The 12,831-nt window shown below is 38.7% G+C and overlaps 1 protein-coding gene across 3 annotated transcripts in view; it reads right to left on the reverse strand.

Annotated features, from left to right (window-relative positions):
• The window catches only part of DIP2B (disco interacting protein 2 homolog B), a 224,352-nt gene that overhangs the window by 90,943 nt on the left and 120,578 nt on the right, over positions 1-12,831 (reverse strand). For all 3 annotated transcript variants that reach the window (XM_044915421.1, XM_021704908.2, XM_044915422.1), the window contains one exon: positions 6,959-7,087. In XM_044915421.1, coding sequence (XP_044771356.1) covers positions 6,959-7,087 — 129 coding nt within the window. The remainder of the gene's footprint in view (positions 1-6,958; positions 7,088-12,831) is intronic.

A 12,831-nucleotide genomic window follows, 5' to 3' on the forward strand; every position in this document is an offset into this window, starting at 1 on the left:
GTGTTTCCTAGCTATTCTTACATATTTATTTTCCCAAATGAATTTCAAAAACATGTTTTCTAGCTCCACAGATAAATTTGATAGTGTTACTGGGACTGGATTAAATTTATAAACTAATTTAGGGAGTCCTGCCATCTTTGTCATGCTGAATTACCCTATCAAAGAATAAGGGATGCTTTTCCATTTATTATGTCTACTTTGTATCTTTCAGGGTGTTTTAAAGTTTACTTCCTAAAGGCTTTACACATTTCTTATGTTTTTCCTAAATAGGTCTTATCTTTTCTATTGCTTCTGTAAATGAAATTTGCTCTACCATTGTATCTTTTAACTGGTTATTGGTTGCATACATGAAGGCCACTGATTTCTGTACTAATTTTATATCTTGCTACCTGACTGAATTATTTCATTAGATTAATTTTGCCATTGACTCTCTTGGTTTTCTAAATAAACATCATACCAAGTACAAATACAGTTATACTTTTTCTTTTCTAATTCTTATACCTCTAGTTGATTTCTCTTGTCTACTTGCATTAATACCTCTAGTACAATTTAATGTTAGCACCGTTAAGATTAAAAAAAATTCTTGCAAATAAATTTTTTAAAAGATGAACAGCTTAACCTTAATAAAATAGGCTTAGGCATTGGACAGGTAGTTTATAGAATAAACATAAAGGGTCAATAAACATATTCAAAAGATCCAATCTCATTAGTAACACTTCTACCAACAAGGTATGAGAGTGTCCATTTCCCTACATCTATGGACAACACTGAACCATTTTTTTCATTTTTCCCCAAGACATAAGTGAAAAATGTTATTTTACAGTTTTAAAGTAGCTGCTCCTATTTTTGGCTTGTTTTTATGAAGTGGTTAAGACATGATGCGTAAGTGCCATAGATGGGCTTAAGTACATCTATGGGGCAGAACAGACTCTAAGTGCCCTTACCTGTTAGGATGGATGAATGGATAGATAGACGGACAGATAGACAAGTAGGTAGATAATGGACAGACTGAGAGGCAGACAGACGCATGGGTAGGTTGAGTCAGTAAATAGAGAAGTACAGTTAAGAGTTACCTGCAAGCCATCAAGTAGTCACGCCATTTTTACCAATTTCTAAGGTACGAACCACTTCAACATTTTTAATTATGGTAGAGGCAGCAACTATTAAGTTCTGGAACATTAGGATATCACATTAATTTTGGCACCACGCTGTGGGCTAGTGGGGATGGAGAGTGAAATTTTAATTTAGTTTAAATTTAAATGAAATTTAATCTGCATTTCACATTCCCCTATACAGATAATGTATCGTTAGCCTGGAATATCTATATAGCAAACAGCTACTCATCCTTCAACACCTCCACGAAGCCTGCCCTTGACAGTGCCCAGTTCCCAGGCTCCCTTCCCTGTCACCCCCTCGTCTATGCTGCCTCTACCTTGTATAAAGGGTTCCTGTGTTTAACAACAGATTCTTGTATTTCTGTCTGTGTTTCTCTAGCATCTAAATTGTGCTCAACTCATAGGAGGTCTACGATAAATTCTTGCTGAACTGAAATAAACTCAATTTACTTTCCTTGGCACAAGGAAGCATGTTAATATAGAAATAAAATGGTCTGGGTGTATCCGTGGCAGCTACCTTAGCAAATGCCACCATGTCAGAGATCAGATTTGGACAGAGAAATAAAGTTCTCAATTAGGGTGACAGAGGGAGTTATTGTTCCATTTAGCTCCCGGTATTATGTTGGAAGAATCCATACTTAAGAGTAAAAATCATTAAGAACAGTAACTGATTTAAGGCTTTAAATCATTTATCCAGGGCTATCATTTTTAAAACTCTTTTACAAACTTCCAGTTATAAAATAATTAAGTCATGGGGATGGAATGTACAGCATGGTGGCTATAGTTAATAATACTGTATTGTACATCTGAAAGTTGCTAAAAGAATAAATCTTTTTTTAAAAGATTTTATTTATTTATTTAGGAAGAGAGAGCAGGGAGAGGGGCAGAGGGACAGAGAGAGAATCTCAAGCAGACTCCCCACTGAGCACAGAGCCCAACGCAGGGCTCAATCCCACAACCCTGAGATCACGACCTGAATCAAAATCAAGAATCAGATGCTTAACCAACTGAGCCACCCAGGTGCCCCTAAGAGAATAAATCTTGAGTCCTCACCCCAAGAAAAAAAATTTTTTGTAACTATGTGTGGTGGTGGACTTACTGGGGTGATCATTTTACAATATCGAATCACTATGTTGTACACCTGACCTAATGTAATGTCAATTATACCTCAATAAAAGAAAGGAAAAAACCTATCTGCTATTTTTTTTGTTTAAAAATAATATAAATACATTTTATATTATATGTATTTTGTATTTTACCACAATTTAAAAAACTGGAAAAAAATTAATATACATATTGGAAAAAGATGTAAGCAGGGGCGCTTGAGTGGCTCAGCCAGTTAAGCATCTGCCTTCGGCTCAGGTCATGATCCCAGGGGCCTGGGATCAAGTCCTACTTCGGGCTCCCTGCTCAGCGGAGAGCCTGCTTCTCCCTCTCCTTCTGCTGCTCCCCCTACTTGTGCTAGCTCTCTCTCTCTGTCAAATAAATAAATAAAATCTTTAAAAATTAAAAAGAGGTAAGCACACAGAATGCTGAAGTGAAAATTTTCCCCAGATCCAGCTCTTCTCAGAACTAATCCCACTTCTCTCTCTAAAATGAATAAATCTTAAAATATATATATAGATATATACACACACACACACAGTACATCTCTCCATATCTGCACAAAAAAATCTACCTCATTGCTTTTCTATGAGCCTTCACAGAATTTGAAAATCAACTTTCATACAGTTCCATTGTGTGGATCTGTTACAAACTATTTAACCATTGTTTTATTATGAATGATATTACAACAATGATATTTGCATATATATCTTTGTGCACATACGTAGGTATTTGTATAAAATAAATTCCTAGAAGTGGAGTTTCTGGGTAAAAAATGTATGAATATTTAAAGTTTTAACTTTTTTTTTTTTTTTTTAATTTGACAGAGACACAGTGAGAGAGGGAACACAAGCAGGGGGATTGGGAGAGGGAGAAGCAGGCTTCCCACCGGGCAGGGAGCCCGAGGTGGGGCTGGATCCCAGGACCCTGGGATCATGACCTGAGCCGAAGGCAGACGCTTAGCCACTGAGGCACCCAGGCGCCCCTGAACATTTAAAGTTTTAAAGTATTGCTTTTTAAAGTATTTCAAAGTAAAATACTTTAATAAAGTATTATAAATAAAATACTTAATACTTTTTAAAGTATTAAGACCACAGTACCAACTTACTTACGGCTCTGAAATAGTATTACACTGCATTTATATTTATTATACTACTTTAGTGTCCCTGAGGTTTACTTAGTTGAATCAAGAATACCATATTTTATTGAATCTATGATGCCATCCTATATAAAACATATCTTGATTTCAGACATGTTAAAATGTGAAAAGTGTCCTTATATTAGATGAAATTATGGTTCTTAGCTGTCATGGAAAACAAATGATTAACTGCTTATACTGAGAAAAAGCACTTCCTCAGCAACAGCAAATCAAATACTTACAGTTATTAATTAAAAATAACACACTTCCAGGAGTATTTTTGCATGAGATATGAAACATGTAATAGCAAACTTGCTAAAAACAGGAATTATTCACAATAATCAAGCTTTACAAGGCCCGTAATATTTGGATAATTAACAATTACAGAGCATGTTCTTCTTTCCCATAAGGATTCTAGCATCAGGCCACAGAACAAATCAAACCACCCATCTATTTTCTAACATGATAAGCCCTGGCCCATACATCAGTGTCAAAAGGAGATGTTCACCGTTACTATATCAGCAAAGCTTCTTATTGATAAAAACAGACAGCTCTCCTAACTGGCTTTGACTCATTCACCAGCATACAATTCATCCTGATCTTTGATAAAGAAATCACTTCCAAATTTCAGTCCCCAGACACGGCTGACTTTGGACATCTTTGCCAGAAGCACGTGAAAGCTGGGTATCATTTTCCAGCACTACTGTTTGAGCTGAAAAGGTGATAAAATACTTTAAAAGTCCTTTTTTGTTTTTGTTGTTTTGTTTGAGGTAGCTAATTGCTCAAAAATTTAACTTTAAAGGAACTGTCAGAATGACTAACCATAAGATCATTATCCATCTCAGGCACCAACTATTTTCTACACTTGTGACCATAACACATGTGTAGAAAGATGTGTCATGCCTTGATATGCAGGGGAAAAAAGGTACTAACCTTTTGCACTTTGGCTAAGTGCAAAGAACAGAATGAGGTCAGATATAACTCTGAATAAATATAAACTCTTTACACCATGTCCAAAACATGAAATACTAAAGTCTACTTAGATTTGATTATGATTAGTTGAAATGTCATAGGTATTAATAAGCCTCCACCAAATAAGAAAGGATTTTCCAGTTACACTCACTAACATCATTAAATCCTTCCTGTGTACCCACCAGTTTATTCTGAATGCTTGTGATTTTTGCTAAACACACCCTATGTTCTCATGCCACTGTCACAAAGAGGTGAAGTTCAACTTCCAACAATTTCTACCATTTATTTGCTCTACTTCTGCTGCGACTGTTGATTTCTTCTTCTTCATAAGGGGCGCCTGGGTGGCTCAGTCGTTAAGCGTCTGGCTTCGGCTCAGGTCATGATCCCAGGGTCCTGGGATCGAGCCCCACATCGGGCTCCCCGCTCCGCGGGAAGCCTGCTTCTCCCTCTCCCACTCCCCCTGCTTGTGTTCCCTCTCTCACTGTCAAATAAATAAATAAAATCTTAAAAAAAAAAAAGAAGCCACAATTTGTTGAGTTTTCCTTTGCAATTTGGCTAAGTAAGTCCTAATATACTGAAAAATGTGATTTTCACCTAAAATCCATGCTTGCATGCCTCCTCTTTCATGTGCCCCCTCATGACAGCATTGCAGTAGTCTCATAGCTTTCAATATCTTCAGGGTTTTTAAATCAGCTTTTCTTCCCTACTTTACCTCCTCTCTGGCCTGCTTGCTACTACCTCAAAAGAAAAAATCCCTGTAGACAAATATCCAAAACCCTACTCTTAAACCCTCAAAACCCCTGCACCTAACTAAGAGACTCCACAGTCTCCTAACCAGTATTTGATTCACAGACTACACTTTCCAACATTTGGGGTAAATCTGAGAGAACTGGTATAAAATAACAGGGGCTGGAGATGACGGTTAGGTGTTAGTTGACAAAGGCCAAAATTTTACACTAAAGGTCACTATAGCCTTTTTCTGTATGTGATCAGCCTGGACATAGGATAGAGAATCACCTTTTTGGTTCCTTACTAATCCTTTTATTATATGCCGTAAAAACAAACCAGAAAAAAGGGGTGGGGTGAGAGGACCCACAAAACTCCCAGAAGGCCAGCGGTGAGAGTTTAGAGGCCCAAACCCTTCTGGACTGGTCAGAACCCACTGCTGCTGAACCTGGGCCCCAGCCTTAAAAGGTGCCTGGGAAATCGGGCTTGGGTCTTGGCAACAAAGAGGAGCTCCTGAGAGGTTTTTCTACATCCAGCTGTACCTCCCTCTAATCCATTTCTTAACTAATAATTACTTTTATTCTTTCTTTTCTCCAAAATATCTATTTAGCCCTTATATATGTTTGGCCCTGTGCCAGGCACGGGGATGCAGGAATGGCAGAACATGCAGTCTGCACCTGGAGCAAACCTCTAGAACAAACACAAATCTACGTAACTGCTCTGCTGAAATCCTTCAATGGTATTCAAAATTCCTCAAGATCTCGTCCCTGGTGATCTTTCTAGACTCATCTCCCACCTATTTCTGGGTCCTTGCATTCTAAGTTCCAGTCATAATGAACCCCTTTCAGGTCTACTACCTGATGCTATCTCCCTAATGTGTGTCTGCCATGACACCATTTAGATGTCTAATTCTCTGAGAAAGCCTCCCCTGATTACTCAAGACCAGGTTAGGTATAAGGGAAAATTCTGGTGTGGCGTGGAATTTCTATTTTTTTGATGGAACACTTCTCGTTCCTTTCTTTCAGTGTATAAAAATACATATCTAATAAAATCAGCTCACAAAAGGTCTGACACAACTCTGCAACCATGTCCTTTTCCTCATTTTCTCTAAAGCAGTTTCTGAAAGGTTATGATATACACTGTTTTCCAACTCAAGAAAAGATTAAAGGTTGGCTGGTACAGGAGTCAAAAATCTGAAGAAAGTAAAAAAGAGCCCTGCAATTAGTTTGATGGCTTAATTCTGCTACTTTGTAAGGCAGTGAATGGGCTGCAGAGACTGCCTTAGCACACTGGACAACGGGTGGGCACGGGATGGGCTTGCCATGCCACAGGTCCTCCTGAGGGGCCAGGATTGGTTGCTCTGCTCATCAGTCCTGGCCATGATATGGCAGGGGCACGTTCCCGCTGCCAGCCACAGCCTATTGCCTTTTCCCTTCTTTGGGAGACCTTTTGCGTCAGAAGAAAGCAAGTTTAAGAGTTTACTAATTTGAAATTTCACTGTGAGTTTTTGTTCCAGCTCCATTAGTAAGAAGACTTGATCTACAGCTCTGGCAAACACAGAAGGATCTGCCTCTTCCAACAGTCCACGGAGCTCTCCCAGGACCACCCTATGTGACCCTAGCCCCCCACTCTTCTTATTTATTTATTCGTGTTGCCTTTGTACCTGTCTGCCTCCTCTTCTGCCCTTGAGTGCAGAAACGTAGTTGCTGCTGTAGCCCCGGCAAATACTGAGTATCTACCACACCTGGCACATAATAAACAATAAATGACTGATGAATGAACTAATATAGACCTTCTGGCCCTTCAATGGGAAAAAAACCAAACATTAAAAGCTTTCAGGATATAGAGTTCATACTACAGTCACTAAAAACTCTTCTGCTGATAACTTTCAGTTCCTTCTCACCTGATCGGTATCGTTCATCCCTGGCTCCCCCAGATCGAGTTCGGTGGTACTTAGAAGGAGCGGAAGTTTGAGCTGCAGACGGAGCAGGTGTCTGGTTTCTATGTTCTTTCTGCACTGCTGAATCAGTTTCTAAAAAAGGAAGTTTGGAATACGGTTATCTGACAACAATAACAGCAAAGGTTTCTGAGCACTTTATGGCATTCCCACAACGCTCTCAGGTAAGTACTATTACCCCATCTATAATAAATGATTAGAGAGCATCAATATACACACATAAAAATGATGCAAAGACATCCAGGCTAAAAAATATAATCTTAGACTCGTAATTGTCAACAGGTGATGGGAGAGAAATAGCAAGAAGCTAAATGTAAAGTGAAAAGGCCATTCCAGAGATTCTAAGAATTAATGGGGGGGGGCTGTATATGACCCCCTAATCCTGCATAATGGTACAAAGAAAGCATGGAGAGCTTTAGCCTCCCCCACCATAAGTTACTCCAAATAAACGTGTCATTTAAGCAAAATTACGGTGTTTATTATGCAAACAGCTTCAAGTCAAGTCTATTAGCCCCTTTCAACTGGAGTCACTACTGAACTTGTCCCTTTCCAGTACCTGGCCTGTCCCCATTCTCTGCCCTCTCAACATTTACTGTCTTATAACGAATACAGAGAAGGGGGAAATAAGCAGGTAAAATAATCAGAAGAAAAACACTTTAAGTTCTGGTATTATACTGCCTTTTTTTCCTCAAATGGTGTGAGCTCCTAAGTCATATTTTTTAAAGTTATAGTAAGACCTTTTAACATAAGATATACCCTTTTAATAAATTTATAAGTGTATAATACAGTACTGTAAACTCCAAGCATCATGTTGTATAACAGATCTCTAGAACTCATTCATCTTGCATAACTAAAACTTTTTAAAATTTAAATTCAATTAGCCAACAATATAGTACATCATCAGTTTCAGATGTAGAGTTCAATAATTCATCAGTTGCGTAAAGCACCCAGTGCTCATCCCATCACGTACCCTCCTTAATGCCCATCACCCAGTTACCCCATACCCCCACCCCCGCCCCTCCAGCAACCCTCAGTTTGTTTCCTATGGTTAAGAGTCTCTCATGGTTTGTCTCCCTCTCTGATGACTTCCCCATAATTAAAACTTTTTACCCACTGAGTAGCAATTACCCATCCCCCCCCTTAGCAACCACCATTCTACTCTCTGAGTATGACTGTTTTAGATTCCTCATAAAAGTGGAATCATATAGCATTTGTCCTTCTGTGACTGGCCTATTTCACTCAGCATCATATCCTCCAGATTCATCCATATTGTCACGTATTGCAGGATTTTCTTTTTCTATGGCATATTTTAAATTTCTTAAATAGCACTTAATTGTGCCCAGCAAGGATCTCACACATAGGAAATTAAATGCCTAATCCTGCATAATGGCACTACAGTAAGATGGCACTTATCCAGTCAATGTACTGCTCCAGATCACAGGTGAGAATCAGCTTCTAACCAAGAAATAAAAAAGCAGACTGAAAGCACAGTGGTTTGGGGAATATAAGCAATAGTCCCACATACCTTGTGCAGGCTGAGGGCATCACAGTACTACAGGAACTGAGACGCCTCATGACAATGTCATATCATCTTTTAAAAAGGGTTAGCATGCTAGAGAGGCCATCTATAAGAGCTCTTGGTGACAGTCCCAGCTGAGCCCAGCCCTCTACCTGCCCCTGCCAAGGCACCAGACATATGAGCAAAACCATCTTGAACCTTCTAGACCAGCCCATGAACCAGGTGAAAAGCACTTAGTGACCCTAAGTGGCACCATGTGGAGCACGAAAATCATCCAACTGAGCCCTGCTCAAATTCCTGGCCCACAAAATCTTAAGACAGAATTTAAAAGGTTTTTTTTTTTTTTTAATAGTTAGATTATTTTTCATATACTGTTTTTAAGAAAGCAAGAAGAATATATTTTAGGATGCTCTCCACTAAAGTGCTTTTATGGATCTAGAAATGTTTATTTTTGATGGTTCTGGCAGCTGAAAATTTTAACATAAAATATATTAGCAGAGCAGAACATATTTTAACACTGATATTTTGAAATGTAATGTCTAGGATTGTAAATTGAAAGGTTTTTTTTTTAAGATTTATTTATTTTTAAAAAATATATATATATTTTTAAAGATTTATTTATTTGACACAGAGAGAGAGAGATAGCAAGAGAGAGAGAAAGAGAGAAAGAGCACAAGCAGGGGGAGCGGCAGGCAGAGGGAGAAGCAGGCTTCCTGCATGAGCAGGGAGCCCGATGCGGGGCTTGATCCCAGGACTCTGGAATCATGACCTGAGCTGAAGGCAGCGGTTTAACCAACGGAGCCACCCAGGCGCCCCAAGATTTATTTATTTTAGAAAGAGAGAGAGAGAGTGCGCGCACACAAGTAGGAGGGGCGGTGGAGAGGGAGAGAGAATCTCAAGCAAACTCCGCACAGAGCATGGAGCCTGATACGGGGCTCAATCCCAGGACCCTGAGATCATGACCTGAGCCGAAACCAAGAGTTGGGTGCTTAGGAGCACCTGGGTGGCTCAGTCGTCAAGCGTCTGTCTTCGGCTCAGGTCATGATCCCGGGGCCCTGGGATCAGGCCCCATATCGGGCTCCCTGCTCAGGGGGGAATCTGTTTCTCCCTCTACCCCCGCCCCCCACTCATGCTCTCTCTCTCTCTGTCTGAAATAAATAAAATCTTTTTTTTTTTTTAAAGATTTTATTTATTTTTTTGACAGAGAGAGACATAGCGAGAGCAGGAACACAAGCAGGGGGAGTGGGAGAGGGAGAAGCAGGCTTCCCGCAGAGCAGGGAGCCCGATGCGGGACTCAATCCCAGGACCCTGGGATCATGACCTGAGCCGAAGGCAGACGCCCAACGACTGAGCCACCCAGGCATCCTGAAATAAATAAAATCTTAAAAAAAAAAAAAAAAAGAGTTGGGAGTTCAACCAACTGCACCACCCAAGCGCCCATATAAATTGAAGTTTTTAATCAACCTAAATTCTTCTGATAATACATTTCACAGAAGAGCTATACTGAATTCTTAATATTTTCATACCTTGTTTCATTTCTTAGTTTACAAAGGAGTTAACAAACTATAGCCCATGTCTTTTTATTTTTCTAACTAGTTTCATCAGAACATAGCCGTGCTCGTCTGTTTATGTACTGCCTAGGGGTGCTTTCACACTGTCAAGGCAACACTGAGAAACTGGGACAGGTACTGATGGTCCTCAAAGCCTGAAATATCTACTATCTCACCCTTCACAGAAAGAGCTTACCAACTCTTGGTCTATAATAACAAAAGCTAGTGGCTCAGTCGGTTAAGTGTCCGATTCTTGATTTTGGCTCAGGTCATGATCTCAGGGTCACAGACTGAGCCCCACATTGGGCTCCACGCTGAGCATGGAGCCTGCTTAAGAGTCTCTCTCTTTCCCTCTCCCTCTAACCCCCACCCAGAGGGAAAGAGAGAGACTCTTAAAAATAAAAATAAAATAAAAAATAAAAAAATAATGTTTGTTTTGTGTTAGGCACTGTGCATTTAGAAGTTTTCACATGTTATTTATTCTTCACAACAATCCTACAAAGTCAGCAGTAACACTATCAATTTATTACACAAAAGAGATCAGAGACATGGATTATTTTATGCAAAGTCACACAGCCAAGGGATGGCAGAGCCAGGATTCAAACCCAGATCTAACTCCACTGGTTCTCAACCAGAAAAGGGTATGAAAATTCTCCCAAGACTATTAGCAATCAGAATTAATAATATAGTTTAGGAACATCTAAATGCTTCGGGATTTACAGTCAGCAGCTAGATAATAGTTCCTTTTAAAAAAATAGTATCAACTGCCTTCATGTACAAGATTCTGCAAAAAGCCCCTCCAAATAAAAATTTCAGCCTTTCGTTAGAGAAATCATTTAAAGCATATTCCAATTAACTTTAAATAGAGAACAAAATAAAGAAAGGGGCTATTTTTATTTATATTGTCAGATGATCTATACAGGAAGGAAATCAGATTAGTACACATGAGCTACTCTGCCTGTAAATATGCACAGAGAAAATCGTTTAACTTAGAGCACTAAGTTTAAAACACCAGCTTTGTATTATTTGCGGGGGAGGGTGTCACAGTGAACCTATATCTGAATTACCCATCACTGATTACTTTTTAAGTTCAATAAGTAGGACAGACCAAACCACCCTGCTAAGAAACAAGGAGCTTCTGAATTAGATAGGTAATAATCCAAAGGATGAAAAGCATGAACACAGATTCTCATTTCACAAAGGATGGACACCAAAGGTTTATGTATTTTTTACCATTCCTCTCACTTATGCTTTTACTTTGTATTCTTCAATGCAATTACTTAGGAGAAAGAAGATAATATAGGTCAAAGAATAGAATTCGTTTCAAAGAAATGACAGGGCAGTGATAGGGGAAGTGGGAGTTGATACATTTGTTTGAGGAAAAATGCAAGAGAATGAATATTTCTACTGAGGATTATCTAAGCGTTATCAGAGATCAAACAGACATCTGATGAGAACTGAGAGTCAGATGACACTTAGCAAGAGATCTACTGAGCTGGTACCGGGGGAAATAAAAAAAAAAAGGTCTCACAACACTCTATTCACCAAGCAACATTACTATGATGCTCTGCTCAGTTCTCAGTTCTCTCAGGAATTTAGTCATTCAAGCAGACCAGGTCCCTTTTGGGTCTAAAACCATGACAATCATTTTGTTGTAGCTTGTCAGAAATGAAACCAGAAGGTCGACTTGCAGTTTTAATACGTGGCTGACAAGTTTGTTCAATGAGTATTCCTTGGGTGCCCACGAAGCACAATGCCACAGAAACATGGATTTCTGACAGAACAACCTTGGCTTAAATTTGCAATACACCTGCTTGAAGTTCAAAAGAAGCTAAAGAAAGAAAGAAAGAGAGTAAGAAAGAAAGAGGGAAGAAAGAAAGAAAGAAAAAGAGTAAAATGAATTCTTTGGAATTGAATCATTTTAAGTATAACAGGAGAGTTTAACAATGGAACTGTAGATAATCCTTTTTTTTTAAGTAATCTCTACATCCAACATGGGGTTTGAACTCACGACCCTAAGATCAAGTCACATGACTGTACCAGCCAGGCACCCCTGTAGATAATCCTTTTGAATGTAAATAATCAGTCTCCAATTCACATGAATTTTATAAATTTTTATTCCCATGAATTAGTTTATCTTTTAAAATATAATACAAGTATATTTTATATGTGCATTGAAAAAACTGGAAGCAAATACAGTAAAATGTTAATAGCAATTATCTCTAAGGGATGAGATTATGAATGTTTTATATATTTTTTCATAGGCTTTACTGGGATGCTATAATTTACAAAAGTCATCTTTTTCAAAACATAAATATATGTTCATTACAGAACATCAAGGAAATAAGTATAAAGAAGAAAATAAAAATGATATTAGATCTTCTTAATTCAAAGGTCATACCACATAGACTGACCAAAAGAAGTTGAAATAATATTCAGTTTTTAGTTTCTTTAGATAAATTAGGACTCCACAAGCAGGATTTTCCAATCTTCTAAACTCAGTTGCCTCCTTTTCCAAAAGTAACTGACAAATCAATACAAATTTGGAGGTGAGAGGGAGGAAACAATGTCCTAGTTGGATTAAAAGAACTGTGAAAGTCTATTTCTTTTTTTTTTTTTTAAAGATTTTATTTATTTATTTGACAGAGAGAGAGATAGCAAGAGCAGGAACACAAGCAGGGGGAGTGGGAGAGGGAGAAGCAGGCTTCCTGCCGAGCAGGGAGCCCAATGTGGGACTCGATCCCAGGACC

Source organism: Neomonachus schauinslandi, chromosome 5 (assembly GCF_002201575.2).
Source record: "Neomonachus schauinslandi chromosome 5, ASM220157v2, whole genome shotgun sequence".
Lineage (NCBI taxonomy): Eukaryota > Metazoa > Chordata > Mammalia > Carnivora > Phocidae > Neomonachus > Neomonachus schauinslandi.